General features: G+C 43.1%; 2 protein-coding genes across 2 annotated transcripts; one reads left to right on the top strand and one right to left on the bottom strand.

Annotated features, from left to right (window-relative positions):
• Positions 1–1,492: 1,492 nt before the first annotated feature.
• cUnh18orf54 (chromosome Un C18orf54 homolog) lies at positions 1,493–7,433 on the top strand. The gene is made up of 8 exons (XM_080847353.1): positions 1,493–1,703; positions 4,252–4,557; positions 4,721–5,614; positions 6,098–6,251; positions 6,484–6,559; positions 6,675–6,869; positions 6,951–7,006; positions 7,158–7,433. Exons 2-8 carry the CDS (start codon positions 4,284–4,286, stop codon positions 7,255–7,257), a joined length of 1,749 nt encoding a protein of 582 aa, XP_080703479.1. The 5' UTR covers positions 1,493–1,703; positions 4,252–4,283; the 3' UTR covers positions 7,258–7,433.
• A 188-nt stretch (positions 7,434–7,621) lies between these two features.
• On the bottom strand, positions 7,622–14,892 carry wdr91 (WD repeat domain 91). The gene is made up of 16 exons (XM_080847411.1): positions 14,795–14,892; positions 14,342–14,472; positions 14,027–14,206; positions 13,578–13,784; positions 13,051–13,134; positions 12,773–12,879; positions 11,899–12,064; positions 11,446–11,601; positions 10,874–11,058; positions 10,611–10,761; positions 10,396–10,490; positions 10,093–10,255; positions 8,919–9,027; positions 8,688–8,800; positions 8,310–8,507; positions 7,622–7,982 (listed from the first exon to the last, which is right to left on the bottom strand). Exons 2-16 carry the CDS (start codon positions 14,462–14,464, stop codon positions 7,818–7,820), a joined length of 2,202 nt encoding a protein of 733 aa, XP_080703537.1. The 5' UTR covers positions 14,465–14,472; positions 14,795–14,892; the 3' UTR covers positions 7,622–7,817.
• Positions 14,893–18,938: the final 4,046 nt, after the last annotated feature.

Raw genomic sequence — 18,938 nt, 5'->3', positions numbered from 1 at the left:
CATGCAGGCACCACCAACAGCCCAGTTGACACTGATAGAAGCTTGCCAACACACTAACTGGTGTCTTTTGGCAGTATAGCTGGCAATGTCATGTTGTGAAAACTTTTCTTCCATTTTTGCAGGGTGTTCCAGCCCGGAACACAGAACTACATAGCAGTAGCCTGACGATGTCATACTCATAATTCTAGTCAGAATATGAGTCTGAGACCGAACCATTGGGCTGTGATTATGGGGCGTGTTTCAACGAACCGGAAAGAAAATTCCTCTTTGCTGAATTGGATACCTAGAACCAATCAGAGCAACGTAGTATTATTACCATCTGATAGATTAAACTTTTACCTGATCCCGTAGGAAGGACGGCAAAAACATTGTTTCAATCGACAAATGCCTTGATCGCGTTTCTCTGTTCCTCTTTCAAAATGAATGCGCTGTCAATATCTGTTGAGATATGCCTGCTCACGTTACTTAATTAGCACTCAAGGCTAGAAGCTACCATTTGTTTCAATGTTTTTTTTTGTCTACGCGTTAGCATAACCGATCAATAATGGTCTAGAGTGGTTCAGTTAAGACCTACAATCTTTGGCAACACTCGTTTTGCGTATACACAACTAACCGAGTCAATGTAGACATATAAAAAAGTCATGTAGATAGCTTAAATCATATAAAATATGTCCCACTAAGCTCCCGAGACGGCGCCATCTTTGTCCGATGTATAGGCTATTCTATCTATATCTGTCCATCAACGTATAAAGCCCGCCCTTACAATTTTATTGGTCAGATCACTTTTCGGTGGGCTTGAATCCCTCCCAACTAGCTCGACTCCAGACTGAATCTCCCAGACCAAAAATGTTGTGGGCGGAGTTCAGGCTGGTATCCAGGCTAACATACTAGGCCATATCCTGGATGTCTAATGGGAAAGAAACAGGTGTTTATCTGTCCTTTACATGACATATCATGACAAATGACAACATGTCATATGCTATCAAAATGAATTTTAGGATGGTACCAAAACTGCCAATAAATCCATACCTCAAAAAGTATCAAGTTGTTGAACAGTGTTACTTTAAGAAGGACGTCCTTGTAGGCCTTTTGCTAGCAACGAAGCCCTTTCTGATAAGGTTGCATGCGCGCCTGAATACCACTGAATGGCGTCTATCGAGGTGACGTTATATCCGGCAGTGGCTTGTAAAAACAACCTGGCAACCTACCGTGAAAATGTCGTTTTTGAAAAGTTTTTTTCATTTGACAATTTTGCTTAGAACTGCTACAAGGACATATCAAACACTGATTTTGACAGCTGTTTGTTTTCACCGAGTTGCCTGCAACGTGATCGCGCAACGTCACTTCTGGTTATTCGCCGACTCTACTACGTACAGTCAGCGGGCTTTTCTATTTAGGGGGCGGTAGTAGCAGCAGTAGCCTACTGTGATAGTTGCTGGCAGGTTGGCAAGTTAGTTTTTAGCCTAACAGCACAGTATGCTTTCGTGAAACGTCCACCTTTGTAGGAATCAGCTGCCATAATCTGGTCAGAAAATTGGTAAATGTTTGAGACAGAGAATCATACTGTTAACTGAAGCTTGCAATCTAGCTGAATGACTGCATTTTTACACCAAAGATTTTACATGGTTATCAAAACCAACCTGTGGACTGTTTCCTGCTAGACAAGCTATGCTAGCTTTTAAGTAACAAAGTAATTCCACATGGTGAGTTCAAAAGTATACCTTTTACAATTGTGTCCGAAGTTAACTTGTAATAAGATTTAGAGTGTATGCAAGTATCGATTCATTTTGTGTATTCTCGTTACTTTTGAATTTGCTAGCGAGCTAGCTAGCATAGTTATCAGCTGAGATTTACGTATCTAATGTAAACAATGTCAGAGACAGCAACGTAACATTAAGCACTAGCGAAGCTTCAGCCCACGGCTAGCAAAAATGTATTCTGTTGAAATTGATTCTGTATGATCACTTTAAAAGTTGAATTCAACAAACACAGAAACAAGTTTAAGCACAGTTTCTGGTGTTTTTCCTCAAAGATTTGTAATTTATAGTCCTTAAGCACACACAACCCACGTTGGCTGCCTATAGAGGGAGAGAACCACTGCACTAAGCTCTTGGACCTGTAAACATACCATTAAAGGCGCCCAAAGCAACATTAGGGCATAAAAATGGAAATATTCTGGATAAGACCATCTTTATGATATTGACATTTACTTCACCATATTAGCACATTTGCATCATTATTTGATACTTTGGGAGTTAAAAAGAGCGCTTAAACTAGCCGCAAGAGCGTAGCCCTTTATTTATTGGTGCCACCAATAAATAAAGATGGCCTCTCCCCACCGGCGGCGCTGGCAGTGCGATTTTCTATCAGTTCTCACCACACAACGACGTCTCATCTTTGCTCCTTGAATGTCGATATGTAATGGTATGGAGTTATTGAAACTTACAACGTGTAAAAACGGGCGCCTTTAAAGCTCAAGTCCCCAACATTCTCTTTTTGCAATATGTGCAGCGAGATGGAGATGCAATCTGAGCTCTCCACAGACTCCACTAGTCAGGTTTTAGGCTTTCTTCTTACCAATGACATTAATCTGGCTACCCTTTGCAATATATATATATATATATACAGTACTGTGCAAAAGTTTTAGGCAGGTGTGAAAAAATGCTATGAACTAAGAATGCTTTGAAAAATGTAAACAATAAATGTTTATTTTGTATCCATTTACATGGTAAGACTGAGCACAGCAACAAGACACAACGTAGTTATACTGCATCAGCAGGGTCTCTCCCAGACAAAGATTTCAAAGCAGACAGGGGTTTCAAAATGTGCAGTTCAAGCTCTTTTGAAGAAGACGTTGAGGATCGACACGCAGTGGTCAGCCAAGGAAACTTAATGCAGCTGATGAAAAACACATCAAGCTTATTTACCTTCGAAATCGGAAGATTTCAAGCAGTGGCATCAGCTCAGAACTGGCAGAAACCAGTGGTACCCAGGTACAGACATTTACTGTCCAGGGAAGTCTGGCCAGAAGTGGTCTTCATGGAAGAGTTGCAGCCAAAAAGCTCTACCCCGACAAGGAAACAAGGCCAAGTGACTGAACTACGCACGAAAACATAGAAACTGGGGTGCAGAAACATGGCAGAAGGTGCTCTGGACTGATGAGTCAAAATTAGAAATATTTGGCTGTAGAAGAAGGCAGTTTGTTCGCCGAAGGGCTGGAGAGAGGTACAATAATGAGAGTCTGCAGGCAACAGTGAAGCATGGTGGAGGTTCCTTTCCAGTTTGGGGCTGCATTTCTGCAAGTGGAGTTGGAAATTTGGTCAGGATGAATGGTGTCCTCAATGCTGAGAAATACAGGCAGATACTAATCCATCATGAAATACCATCAGGGAGGCGTATGATTGGCACCAAATGTATTCTGCAGCAGGAACATAACCCCAAACATACAGCCAATGTCATTAACAACTATCTTCAGCTTAAAGAAGAACAGAAAGTCCTGCAAGTGATGGTATGACCCCCACAGAGCCCTGATCTCTACATCATCGAGTCTGTCTGGGTTTACATGAAGAGACAGAAGAATTTTAGGAAGCCTACATCCACAGAAGATCTGTGGTTAGTTCTCCAAGATGTTTGGAACAATTTACCAGCCGAGTTCCTTCAAAAACTGTGCAAGTGTATCTGGAAGAATTGATGCTATTTTGAAGGCAAAGGGTGGTCACACCAAATATTGATTTAATTTAGAATTTTCTTCTGTTCCTTCACTGCAGTTTGTTAATTTATGAAGAATTGATGAAAATAAACTGTTAACACTTCCATTTTTGAAAGCATTCTTAGTTTACAGCATTTTTTCACACCTGCCTAAAACTTTTGCACAGTACTGTATATATTCACAATTCCTGTCAGTTAGGCACAGAAAGAATATTCCTTTACTGAAGTTTAGTCAAACTAAAAACTTCATTTAGGCCTACTTGCATGCCGCCATGGGCGAAGAAGGTCTAGCGTGAGCTGCAAACATTGATCTGGATAATAAGGTGGTCAATACGTTTGCAGGAATGAAATGGAGCACGGCGAATTTAACGGTTAATGTTGTCTTGGAGGTCTAAAGAACGTGCCACTTCGAATGTGTAATCAAATACAAACTGTTAGCCTATTTCTATTTCACTGTTCCTCTTAAATTTACATTGACTACTGTCAAAAATGTGCGTTAAACAATCTAGCGTGTACTAACGTATCCGTTTTTTTCTAACTAAGGAAACCGTAACCTTAAGTGTATAATAGACAGAATGACTACTGCTGGCGGTCTCCTGTCCTCCGAGTCCACTGTTACATCGTTATTGGCTAGTTCTGGATACCTCGTAAGCACTTTACATCCGGAATCCTCCCAATCCATTTGGTACAAAGATAAACAATACGAGTCCGCTTCAGAGGCCCTGGATGCATACATTGCTGACTTCAAGTGGAGCCAGCTGACCTCAGGGCAACCTAGAAGACATCTGAAGCTCCCAAAGACCCCAGTCACCTCTCGTCTACCCTGTTCTGGATTCAGGAACAAAGATGGTAATTTGATATTTGTCAGCAAACTTGTGTCAGCTGCAGTTACATATTTTAACAAAGGCAGTGATGTCCTGCAATTATTTACTTAGTAATATGGACTACTTGTGATGTAAACTGTAATATAGAGGGTGGTATTGGTTATATCCTTTATGTGTGTCTGTTCCAGTGCTGAAGGATAGCCTCACTGACAGGGAGTTGAGTTTCCTCCGTTTGCCAGTTGGGGCTCAGCATGGAGATCCAGAGCGCCTGAGCCTTAGCACCGATGACCTGCTCGTGCTGCCCTGTGATGGCTCCCTTCCCGTCACCCGCACCTCTGCGCACCTCTCCCAGTCTGGTAGGCAGCTACCAGGGAACAGCTCCAGTTCCCAACCTCAGCTGAGAACCCAGCCCAGAACCAAGCTAGGCCAAAAGTCCCATCCACAACCCCAGCTTAGAGGTCACTCTGTTACACAAAGCCACCGTCACTGGTCCTCACTAAGACCCAAGCTGAGCAGCACTACAATAACTGCTACAAAGCAATCAGAGGAAAGTTCACACAGGATAGAGGCAGAAAACAGAACTGGGAGGCTAGAGGACACTGAGCCAGGAAACATGTGGCCAGGACAACTAGCAACTTCAGTTTCCACTGGCAGGGAGGTTCCAGAGGACGCTGCTATGATCCACCATTATCCACGTTGGATGACCAGTCAGAGGTCGGAGATGGATTTCTCCGGGATCACAAGCATTCCTGAGCTGAAGTATCCAGCATGGCTTCAGGAGTGTGACCCTCCAGTGGAGCCCAGCACCAGCACACACCCCAGTCGTGCATCAGTCCCATCCTGGCTGGGCGAACTGGAAGAGTCATATCAAGAAAAAAGCAACAAAAGGACAATTAAAGACCTGCCTGGTCATCAGAGGATGATGTGCAGTTCTGAGGCAGTGCACAGAAACCAGACAACATCCATCGTGCAGACGCAGGCCAAACACTTATCTGTGAGGGAGCTCAGGATGCAGTTTGTGGAGCAGCTAGCTTTGGAAGAGGCGAACCAGAGAGAAGCTGACAACGGCCACCCTTTTAGAGGTCAGAAAGTTAAAAGGTTATTTGCTTAAGCAAGGTCAGTCATGGAATGTTGTGAGCCATCTCAGTGCCTAATAGCTTCTAGGAGCAATAGCTACCACAGGATGTGTTTGGGTTGGAGTAGCCATTTGAAATGCAATGTAATCATTCCCACTATGTTATCATTCCCACAGATTTGATTGTTGTACAGGGATACACACAACTACCATAAGAACTGATTGCTAGATCCATGGATCTATCGGTCATATAAACTCTCCCAGTAGCAGTTAAAAATGTTTTTAGGATTGGTAAAGTTTGTGTTTTTGTTTTGTGATGTTTTGATTGATTGAATAAGTATTTAAACAGGAAAAGGCACCATCTTATATGCTATAGTTTACTGTGGTTTTCATTTTTAAAGTACAATAATGGGCTGTGAAATGGTTATACCTGGAGCAGTGTTGCGGTAGTGTCTTTGATGGTAACTGAAGGTTCTGCTTCTGATTGTAGATGATAAGATCGAGTCTTTGATCCAGAGGGCTGAGCAGGCTCTGAACTCCCCCTCGTTGGGGATCAACAACGAACCACAGGAGCAAAGCAGTCCAGGAGGTACAGAAGAAGTCTTGGGGGCAGATCGCTCTTGGGATAATCCGCCTGTGACATTGTTAGTGAAGAACTTCTTTCTATGTGTAATCTTTGTCAGCTGAATGAAGAGAGTTTGAAGGGTGAAATATATGTAGTACTTATGTGAATACAAATATTATATTATCCCTTGGTTCTTTGAACAGACAGAGAAAAGTGAAAAAGCTACCCCTATTTAAGAATAATAATCCCTATCCCTAATGTTATCTTAAAGTCATTTCATTGTGAGGTGGATCTTTCTGTTTTCCCTGCAGTAAATCTCCTGTGCCAGTAGGGGTCAGTGGCACCCCTCAGAAGTCTGAGGAGGGCCAGATTAACATCAGAGAAGAGGTTTGAGTTTGCATGAATAGTCGCTCCCTATTTAAAGTCTCATTCATTCTTTTTATTCATAAAGACTATGCAGGGTGATTGCCTTATCTGTCCACTCATTGTGTCTGCTTCCCAGACCTTTGGCTCAAACTCATCAGGATACAGCAGCAGAAAGCATCCTGGTCCTGTGGAGGCCTTGAAACAGATGCTGTTCAGCCTCCAAGCAGTGGAGCATAAGGTTGCCCAGGACAATGACCCTGTTGCAGAGGATGCGTTGGGTGATGATAGGCGGACCCCACTTCCACAGGAGCACCAAGCCATAACAGGAGAGGTCAGGGTTGTTACCATGTTCCTTTCACTCCTTTAATATGTTAATAAACTAGCCTTTAATGCCTATTTATGCTAATCCTAGGTTCCTAACTTGGTGGAGGATCACGGGTCTGTGCCTGGTGGCGAGTCTCTACAAAGGTAGGCTTTCAGTATTTCTAGATCTGAACACAACTACTTTTTTTAATGATGTGTGTGTTTTTTTTTTTTTTTTTAAATGCAGCCTTTCAAGGATCTTGCGCTGATAACTGGCAGTGTCTGTTTTGTGATTGGGGTTTGGGTAATGCCACAGGGCTCTGCATCACCTGGGACGACTGAAAAACCTGGTTGATGACATCAAGGAGAAGAAGGAGAGAGAACAACAGGCAGGGAGAAACCACCATGTTACGTGACAGGGCCACAAGGAAGTGGCATTCAGGAACCCTATAAGTACACGCTAAACCTGATGGACTATAAACACAGGCTACATCTGATGGCCTATAAGTACACGCTACACCTGATGCCATATAATCACCTTTATGTTGTTCTGTTGGCTGAATCCACCTTAGGACCATTCCCCTGCTGTGTTATTTACTGATATGAAAAGCCAGTACAGATACACCAACATTTTGAAGACATCATCAACAGAATGACTGTATTCTTTGGTAATAAATCCTGAAAGAATTTTGACATACTACAGTGAACAGTTTTGGCAGACTGAATAAAAAGACTAACACAAAATTAAATAACTCAGGATCCATTTAGACCTAATTTAATACCTACTGGTGTCAAATACAACCATTACAGATAGCACTGGTGAGGGCAGTGTAGCCACTGCTGATAAAACTGCTCTAAGAGATTTTGGTGATAGGACAACAGTGAGTGTGATCTAGATCTGTGAGCATCAACTGCTGCTGACGCACAGAACTTCATCACCAGAGTCAGGGATTGGAATCAGCCACAAGTCAACCAATCAGGACTTTTGGGCCAGAAGTGTGCTCAGCTTAATCTTTCCGTCCATGGAGGCGGTGAGGCAGGTGCCACAGTCCACCGCAGAGCACCAGTCCACCGTCACCACCGGGGCTTTGTGCCCTCCCAGGGCCAGGACACTCTCCAGACCAGTCTCCCCCTTATTTAACTACAGGAGGAAAAGAATCACAGTCATGTACACGCCCAGATAGATAGATAGAGTCTGACATATACAGCAAAAGAGCATGAAAGGAAAATTAAATATACATATCTGTACACTTTAACTGAGTAACTGTGATATAATGAGAGATGAATACAGGCAGTGCTACACACACACACACACACACACACACACACACACACCCTGAAGTGGAAAAAATAGAACTAGAAATGGAGCTGCTTGAAAAGGTTGAATAAAGCAGCACAAGTAAGAGTGAGGATCCAACAGCGAGAACAAAACGTCCCACACATGAATGATGGAGAGGCGGGTACTTACCCTGTATATGAGACCTCCGTTGCTGGAACAGGTGAGCACATGCTGCCCCTCGGAGTCGAAGGCGAAGAGCCGGCCACGGGGAACCTGCACCTGCTTGTACCCGCTGTACCCCGACATAACGAAAGGCCCCGTGGCGTCCTGAGATAGGGAGTACTCGGATTGCTTCACTCCACTGCGGTGGATGTTCCACTGGATAAACTGGAGTTGCCATGGTCACACACATATACACAGACATACAAACAAACAGAACAAGACAACACAAGATCAAACAACAATCACTACCTCAGGAAAAGCCACTTGCCTAATACTCTGATCATTTGTTTCTCCAACAACATCACACGGGCTAGCAAAGTGAAAGGACTATCAATGAGTCTCCACCTTGCCATCTTCGCCAATGCTAAACACCGTGTTCTCATCATAGCTGAACTCCACACTGTACACCTCTCCGTCATGGGCCTTCCAACTCATGGCACTCTCATACCGCTGCATGTCTGTGGAAGGACAAGAGGAAGCAGAGAAAGGCAAGAGGAAGAGGAGGAGACAGTCAGAGAGACCAACACAGACAATGAGGAAGAGTCCATGCTTGGGGAGGCTAAGGCATCTTCTCACCAAAGAGCCGAATGAATCCATCAGCAGCTCCTGTGACCAGCAGGTTTCCGTTGTGGTTGAAGGCTGTGCAGTTAATAGCTACTGGTCCAGGTTCCAGAGAAAACTGAAGCTGAGAATATGGAGAAAGAAAATTCTGTTATTGAAGACAATAGAAAATCAGGGATTATGCAATTATTACAAATATATTATCAGTATGTTAAAATGAATACATCATACCCTGCCTGATCTCATAGCCTGTCAAATCCCCAGTAAGATTACCTTTCCTCAATGGTGTTTAGGCCCTACACTTCAGAGTATTTACCCTGGCCGGAGTGAGCACAAGAAGATAGCCTTCCAGAGAGCACTAGTGATGGGTGTCCACAGGCAGAACCACAGAGACACCACCTCTCATCTACCTACTGTTTAATGGTCTTGGTGTCCACAGGCAGAACCACAGAGACACCACCTCTCATCTACCTACTGTTTAATGGTCTTGGTGTCTGCAGGCAGAACCACAGACACCACCCCTCATCGACCTGCTGTTTAATGGTCTTGGTGTCTGCAGGCAGAACCACAGACACCACCCCTCATCGACCTGCTGTTTAATGGTCTTGGTGTCTGCAGGCAGAACCACAGACACCACCCCTCATCGACCTGCTGTTTAATGGTCTTGGTGTCTGCAGGCAGAACCACAGACACCACCCCTCATATACCTGCTGTTTAATGGTCTTGGTGTCTGCAGGCAGAACCACAGAGACACCACCCCTCATATACCTGCTGTTTAATGGTCTTGGTGTCTACAGGCAGAACCACAGAGACACCACCTCTCATCTACCTACTGTTTAATGGTCTTGGTGTCTACAGGCAGAACCACAGACACCACCCCTCATCGACCTGCTGTTTAATGGTCTTGGTGTCTGCAGGCAGAACCACAGACACCACCCCTCATATACCTGCTGTTTAATGGTCTTGGTGTCTACAGGCAGAACCACCGACACCACCCCTCATATACCTGCTGTTTAATGGTCTTGGTGTCTACAGGCAGAACCACAGAGACACCACCCCTCATATACCTGCTGTTTAATGGTCTTGGTGTCTACAGGCTGAACCACAGAGACACCACCCCTCATATACCTGCTGTTTAATGGTCTTGGTGTCTGCAGGCAGAACCACAGAGACACCACCCCTCATATACCTGCTGTTTAATGGTCTTGGTGTCCCAGAGGAGGAGCTTCCCAGAGGCAGGGAGTGCGTTATGGGACACACTGGACTCGGACCCACTGCTGTAGCGAGTAGCGTGAGCTGCTGCTGAACACACAAATGACGTGCCACTCGGGCTATAGGCAAGTGATAAGATCCTACATGAAAACAAACACGCACACACACACACCCACACACACATATACACATACACACACGGGTCAGACACAAGAGACCAATAAAATAACGAATACCTGACGAATAACTATTCTTCTTTCCTGTTGAGTGCTGCTCTTACCGTGGGTGAGCTTCATCGATGGCCATCTCATACAGGTTCTTCTTAGCATCTGTGTCATAAAGACGTACTGTACCCACACCACTTCCCAACAGCAACTAATGATGGTTAGAGAAAATTCAGAATGGCAACACCATACGGTTGTGTAGTTAAGATAAACAGCAAGATGCCAGTTCAGTGTATAACTGACTGAAGCTCTTAAAGATAAAGATAAATACCAGTCTGTCTGGCTTGGTAGCCCATTCCAAAGACAGAAGGGGCGACTTGGACATGATGGTGGCTTTGGTCTGCATTATGGGATTGAAGGACCAGACTTTAATGACGCCATCCACGTCCAAACTGGCCACTCTTCTCCCCGAGCTGTCCACCCTGCAAACGGAGAGAGGACCAAATCAACCATACATTTTATTCTTTGTTAGATCAAATAAATGAGATGTTAGTCTTTTCAGCAAAGAAATGACAGTGTGGGAGTGCAACCCACCTGCAGTGCATGATGGAGGAGTGATGCTCGCCGTACTCATCCTGACTTAGCTTAATGAATGGCTGCTCCATGCATGCACCCATGTCAGCGCTTGCTTGCGCCTGATTTGTTGGTGAATCTGTGGGATTACTCATCACCTCTGTATGGGGCTCTGAGTCAGAGCTCTCTCCCTTTCTTTCCACATTCTGAGGAAATATATCCACACACACACCCAAGATCTGAGACACGTATTAACCCACTAGTGGGAAACAAAATATTGAATTCGGAGCAATGTCTGATGTGACAGGCAGGCAGCAACAAATAACTATTAAAGCCATGGGTCACATCTCTCATGTCATGTCACCCACAGAGAACAATAGTCCCAGCTAGAACTACACCACTGCTGTCCAAAAGGCTTAACTAGTATTCCCCCCATCAAATTAAAACATTAATGAGGGGCTTATGAAGGAATGACAACTTGACCTGGGGAATCACTACATGTTAAAGCAGACATGAAAATACTGTGAAAAATGTGAAATTGTCAGTATTGTTCTGTTGGCTGGTAATGCATGCTTCCACGGCGCTGTACGGACCTGCTGGATGGGCTTGTAGAAGAGCTCTTTCCGTTGTTTCTCGTGATCCTGCTGCCTCTTTTGTCTGGATGAGCCTGCTGAGGACTCGGGCGTCACCCCCGTCACAGGCACCATCTTAGGCTCCCGTGCTGGAGCGGAGTCTTTAGATTTCACCACCTGGGGAAGAGAAGAGAAGACAAGCCAACAGACACAACACCACATCGGATATTAAACATGCAGGTTTTTTCCCCCTGTAAATTAGGTTAATGAAGTAGAAATTGGGACATTTTTAATGACACCTAATTCTGGTCACTCGAACACGTGACGCAATGTCTGCCAAGTGGATCTTTCCAAACAAAAACAAAAAGTCTTCCAGACTTCAGATATCCTCAGGGAACACTTAAGTTCAGTGCCTCAAGCTGCTGTCTCCGACAACAGGGGCTTTTATGTATCCGGGAAAACATATGGGCTCACATGATTGGCTACTGTGTCCTTTCTCCCCATGGAGGACTGTGTTGGCGAGGACCCAGCTGCTTGAGGCGTCTTGGCAGGTGCCCGTTTTCCTTGGGGGAGGAATGTTGAGAAGAAATTGCGCGGGGGGGTGGAAAGGTTGACTGGACGCTGGCTGGACACCAGGTCTCTGTGTGTAGACAGAACACACACCAAACTGAGTTTATTTCTATCTCTCTCGACACACACTCATACACACACACACACACACACACTTCTCCCTCATCTGAGATCACTCCTAGTCAATTAAATCCCCCCCCCCCAACCCAAGACACTGGGCCATTGAAGAGAGTAGACTGAAAACACACTCTCTGTTCTGGGAGAGGAAGAGTTTCGGTATAGTGGCGCTCATGAGTGGAAATCTTTCTCTCTTGTGAATGTGTTTTGAAACTTCCTTAAAGATAATATACCACACTCTAACGTATGCTTTCCTCTCACCAGATCTGGACTGCTTCAGTGTGTACGTAGATTTGGGTGAAACTTTGAATATCTCCTTCAAAGCTTTAAGTGAAGTTCACTGTAATGCTCCCATAGCTGCTCATTAAGCACAGCTTACAAATCTTGAAACTGCTCCAAACATCTTTAAAAAATAAGCACTTGCACATATCAGACGTGGAAGTAATCAATGGACTCAACAATTCAGGTGAATTGTTTATTAGTCCTTCATGGCCTTGTATTGTGTGAACACTTCCAACTAAATCTTGACTGTATGATAAATATGTTACCTCTGTTCCGCTTCTGAATGTAACAGCAAACAAGATTCGCAACTTCTCCATATATTACAATATTAAAAGCACCCCTGCTCCAATACTAATTCAATTCCAAAGTCAGTCCTCACAGCTCAGTGTCTCCAAGTCGATCCATGTGTTGAACGTAAGGCGGAAGCCTGTGATGAACCGTCTCTTCATCCTTCTTCTGACGAGATTCTCCTTGTAGAATAAATAGCTGGGAGTCAAATGAAAAAGATTATAAACAAGACATTCCTCAAGCAGGTACACTTTTATAATTAATCTGAAACTATAGGAATTTGCTACAAATTTCCGACAAGGACTGTGAGACAGAAATTGTGATGGGAATATTTTAGAATGTGCCTTAAATATCTGGTATGTGTCTCACAGTTTGTCGTAGTTGTTCGTACTCTTCTTGGAAACTGGTTGTCCTTTGCATCTCTGCATCAAAGTTTAGAAGCACTGGAAGGGGTAGTACTGTTAAGGAAGAGCATTATTCACTCACTCATTCACTCCTCATATTTCAGACCTATTTGGTAGGTCCACCATCACAGATATATTTATTTTAAAGCAGTTGACACTTGGCTACTCCCATCAGCAGCTATCTGTCTGAATAGTTCATAAACTATGATCATATTTCCATAATATTTCTTATGAAAAAATACTCTAATCTAATCTTCCAATTTGTACAGAACCATGGCAAAAAAAGGAAACAAAAAAACTGAAACCCTTAATCACGCCACCGTAGGGTTTACCTCATGTGTGTGACAAACAAGCATCAGAAGAGATGGCTGCACACCATGTGCTACACTTCATCTAGTACTACTCGAATCTCAGAAACACAAAAACATAGAACATATATTGAACGTTGTGTGTTTCCATGAATCTCCTTGACAACTGATTCCCAAGGATATGCATGCACTGGAAGAGCACACTGAGGAAGTTGTGAAGTGAGACGAGAAATGTGTCAGCCCACTGGCGGGAAAAGTAAGGTGCGAAGACTGCATTCTGTTCAGGGGAGGGGATGAAGGGCAAGATGAACCACTCGCGCCATTCTGCCTGGCCCTGAAGCTCCACAGCTTGCTTCTGGAAGAACTCCTGAGTTTTCTCAAGGTTCTTCATCTAGAGGCAACAAGAGAACACTTGTGAAAACACTGCTGGACATTTTTCTCACTCTGTGCTTTAGTTAATGTCAATGACAAAATGTATACAATCATTATGTTGGTTCATGGCAACCAAAACCAAAGTGATGCCTCTGACGAAGCACAACAGTAATGGGGCAAATACATCTCACGACAGCAAGAGAAAAACACTTAAAACTTTTAAATTTCTTTTTTATGATGGTGGCATATATAGACCATAACCTGAACAGTGTAGACAAGGTAATATCGGAAGAGGCTGGTTCTGAGTTTGCTGACAGTGGGCTTATAGACATCTTCTAGACGACAAAAGAGACGTCGATCAAGGTAGCCCCAGTAATCCTTCAGTCCTGTCAGGTCATAGTTCTGTATGAAGAGCTGCAGCTGCTCTATGATCTTGTCGACCTAGGTGGGTGGGAATAGCATGTTTTCTTTGAGTACTGCCAGAGTCGGTTATGTGTATCACATAGACACAACAGCCATTGAGGAACATTATACTTAATATCTGTAAGTGTTTATAACATTTAAAATTATACATACACGGAATCCTTTTTCTCTGTCGGTCTTTATTTCAGAATCGAAATATTTAAGTGTGCTAGTAAACCCCCGGTATATTAGGTACTCCTTGACCAGGTCATCTGTTCTCTCCACGGCCGATGCCATTTTGGCCTCTGTGCAGAAAGCAAAAGGGTCCAGACAAAAGCTCATCGGTCACTGGTATTCATGTATTTATACCAATAGAGAAACATTCATAACATTTCTGAAGAACAGCAAATGAAGGAACCCGTTGCTTAGTTCGACTTAATCGAAGTCGGGCTAGCAAAGTAGGCTAAAGTCAGTCAGTCATGCATTGCCCTACCTAGCTTACACGAAAGTCTATCCAACCAAGGCAGGCTTGTATATTTTGCGACGTAAAGAAAATGCTGTATTAACGGTCATTGACATTTTCATCATGTATGTACATTCGGAACTAGACACGCTTTTCTTTCTTACCTTGAGTTTATGTAGAATTAAAAGGAAATTCGCTAACTTTCCTTTATCAACAAAGATTGTGAATATACTTCCTGTTTTCCCCTCATTCTGGTCATCATGTGATCATCTACTGACGTCACGTGACATGCAGGTCTAATTCTGTCCGAACGAGAGCGCTCTTGTAGCAGTAACACTTTTAGAGTTTCTTCAACAGCATTGTGCTTGTCTTTAAACACAGGGTTGTTGTTTTTATTATTTTGGATTGAAATTAACGTCGAATTTTCCTTTAATGGATGCCACGCCAATCGGTATTCGTCCACAAGCTTACTCACCCCTATGCACTTAGCTAAATTATGAGGATTGGTAACACTGACCTGTAAGCGTGCACACACACACACACACACACACACACACACACACACACACACACACAGTAGGCTACACAGAAGTGTTAGGCAGGAGTGTGTAGGCCTACGCTTTATTATGTGTTCAATCCTCAAATGCCTTTGTTCACTTCACTGTTGGTTTGAGAATCACATGAGCATGTCCATTTGTCAGAACAATTTATCCGATTCATTCCCCCAGGCACATGTTCATCTCCCTGTCAACAATGAAAGTAATGTCTTTCAATGAGTTCATAAATGTTTCACCACTGGAGGAGACAAAGGGACATGTACGGCTTCCCTCAGGAAGAAATATAACGCTCAGTTCATGATCAATCTTTTGATCGGGAGACAGATAACACTCAGTTCATGATCAATCTTTTGATCAGAAGACATATAACATGATCGGAGGTCAGGTCTAGGTGGAATGGAAAGTGGCCAGGAAGATTTCATTTAAAAGAAAATAAAGGATTCATGCTTGGAATAGGATATTCTTTAATCACAAAGCTGAAACCTTTTTGAGTAGTTGATTTTCATTACCTAATTCTTGTTCTGAAATTATAATGCAATGATCAAATGCATTACAATAAGCCCTCTGTTTTAATGCAGGAGCAACACATTTGGTTAATAAGGGTTGCTTTGGCATGTTTGCATGAAAATACTACTTATACTCACAATGTTCTGTCCCTTACCAAAAGAGGCTCTGTTGGAAGAGGGAAGATTAAAGCAAATAACCCGGTGCAAAAACAAACACAGCTTAAAACCCTCTGACGGTTTGGACACTTTAAAGGCCTCAATATACTTCTGCATCTCTCTCCGTCCTTGAAAAAAAATGGGCGGGCGGTGGATTCAGAAAAATTTGAACTTACTAGTCGGCCCTACATACTACTCCAACGGCTATCCGTGCTAAAACCTATTCAGCGCCGCACTGGGTGGGGTAACGACTGTTTGTCGAGGCCGTAGCCACCCCATTACTTCTTTGTTGGAAGTCAATGATTGTTTTTCCTCCCTCCTCCCATCTGTCACTGACATGACATGAGGGCTCATGTAGCTCGATCATGATTGGCATGTCTAATGCTATATATTCACTTGAGAAGGCAAATGTATCTCCATCGTGGTGGTCATTTTTTTGTGAAAAACATAGTAGCGATTTATAACAAAACGATATGCTTATCTTACATACAATAGAGAAACTATTATAAAACGATCCAATAAAATGAATACATTCTTATTTTCTTTGGTATTTTTGTCACATTCAGATTTGCAATGATTGCTGGGTAACCTTTACAACACTACAACGCTATGACTCATTGTTGGCCACGAGACGGTTGCCTTTGTCAAAATGTGGTAACGTGAATGTGTCACTATGAAACAAATCATGCACACTTCGAACAAAATTACCCCTCAAACTCTGAGAAAAGGGCCAGAAAAATAAACCCATGGTAATCATCATACCAATCAACATGCAGTTTTATAGTTCGATCAGCCACACAGCAAGAGCATGCATACATCAACATACAGTTGTGGGACTGCCTTTTCAACCATGAATATGTTGAAAAACACATACAGGAGCACACTTACTTATGATCCTCTCCCTGGACACCTTTAATGCCCAATTTTCAAGAAGACGATCGTAGAGAAATCGTTGTGTGTGTGGTAGTCGTTTATTGTATAAATACCTCCTCCCGGCAATCCTCGCGAACGATGGCAACTAGACAATGGTTGATGGTGGAGCTGTACTAGTTTGAGTTAGCAGAGGACATGCTTGTAGCGATTTTTTTGGGGCGACAACTGCAAAAACAACAGAACAGGAGACAGAGGCGCAGGTGGTATGTACGTTTACTAGATTTTCCGCTAAATCAAGCGTTAGCGTATTCACAATAACACTCAAAAGTGTGCTGCTAATGCTTAGACCAAAAACCCATAGTAGCTAGCCTCGCTGCTAACAAGTACAACGTTATCGTGCTGATATGCTCTCACACGCCACCCTCATTGAGGCAAAAGTAATGTTTGCCTCAAATGTCTTTCACATGCCGTTTTATGTAAAGTCAGACATTCTAAATAGGTTCTACACTTACATGAAATACATTTCCTATTTAATGGATGCAAAGTAATGCTGCCAGCATTACTCCGTAGCAAATTACGTTAGATGTCAGTTCAAGCTGGTTGGAGAAGGCACTTTCAACACCGAGCCACCAGCCAAGGGACCAACAGTGGTCGGGAGTAATGTACTTTTCGAGGGTTTATATAAAATACGGTAGCCGTAATGCCGCAAGCGGTGAGGCTTTGTAGTTTACCAAAGTCGTACTAAAACATTTTGACAGAAAACAGGAAATGTGAGGTCCTGACATGTGTGATTCCGGAAATGATGTAGTTTGGAAATGATGCCGTAAGCTGGCCAATCACAGCCAAGGGGGTATCCGACTCTCTCCGACTCTTTAAGAAAAGTTAGAAAAAAGCGTTCCTCTCCGACCAGGGTGAAGGTGTTGCCAAGGCGTGCCAAGGCGTGCCAAAGTGTCTCTCTACGACCGAATCGGAGAAAATCGTAGAAGTAAAAAACGGCCTTAAGTGTAAGATTCTCTCAAAATGGATAGATAGACTGTTTCAAGAGCCCAAGGCCTGAACCCCCAGAGGAAAAACTCCATTTTTAACAGAAAGAAACTTTGAACAGAAAAAAACTCAAAAAAGAAGGTGCTTCTGCCTGAGGTCACATGGTAGAGAGATAGGGTGTGGAGGGAGGAGAGGAGGAGCAGAGAGAATTAGGAGAAAACATATTAGGATACCAGTATACAGTACATGCGTATATACACTCAACGATACATACACGACTGTCAGTTGATATAAATGGACACACAGATAGATGGAAAGATGTAGATATAAACATCTCTCCTCTCACTACTCCTCCATCATCCAATCTGGCTCCAACAACCCCAGAACGTTTTCTCCACCATCAGTGGCGGACCTAGTCATTTGGGGGCCTAAGGCGAACATAGCCAGGGGCCCTCTTCATCCGTCCTTTTAATGCAAAAAAAAAAAAAAGGCCCACCTCAAAGCAGGGGCGGACTGGGGGAAAAAAGTGGCCCGGGAGTTGTCTGTCAGAGCGGCCCACTTAATATACGGCGCGTTGCCCGCCCAATGTATGCAAAATACCCATACACTTAACATAATTTTGGATGATTACAAAGAAATAACATTATATATGTTTTTTAATAACATTTGGATCCACAAATTTACCTGGATGGACACATGGAATAAAATGATACTGGCTATTGTAACACTCCAAGGTAGGTATAGTTTGCTAGATGAATATGCTTAACTCTGGGCTAGTATCAGATGGTTAGGCCTATATGTATAACTACAGAGCCTTTAGGAATAAATGTCCGCAGAGAAAGAGTACACAATTTATTTGATAATGATTAGGGCGACCTACATTAAGCAATATCAATTTTTTTGTACGCTGATTAACTCATACAGCAATACCTTTTTGTATAGTAGATGGCAGCACAAAATATGTCCCCTCTACCTACATAGCTACAGTAGCTAGTTATATGGAAGAAAGTTGCATTCAGGAGCCTTCATAAGCAAACATGATTTGGCTCCACATTAAATTATCCCACTTTTTCATTATCCACATGTCTCAAATGTTGTATGATGCAACATAGCTTTACAGGACACATAAAATATGTCCAGTAACAACGTAAAGAAGGGGGCAACATATAAGTCAAAACCAACTATATTTATTGACTGATCTCGAAAGTATTGGCTTACAAAAGCTAAATAAG

The sequence above is a fragment of the Sprattus sprattus genome, assembly GCF_963457725.1.
Source record: "Sprattus sprattus genome assembly, chromosome: 11".
NCBI lineage: Eukaryota > Metazoa > Chordata > Actinopteri > Clupeiformes > Clupeidae > Sprattus > Sprattus sprattus.
This window is presented reverse-complemented; position numbering and strand designations above follow the sequence as displayed.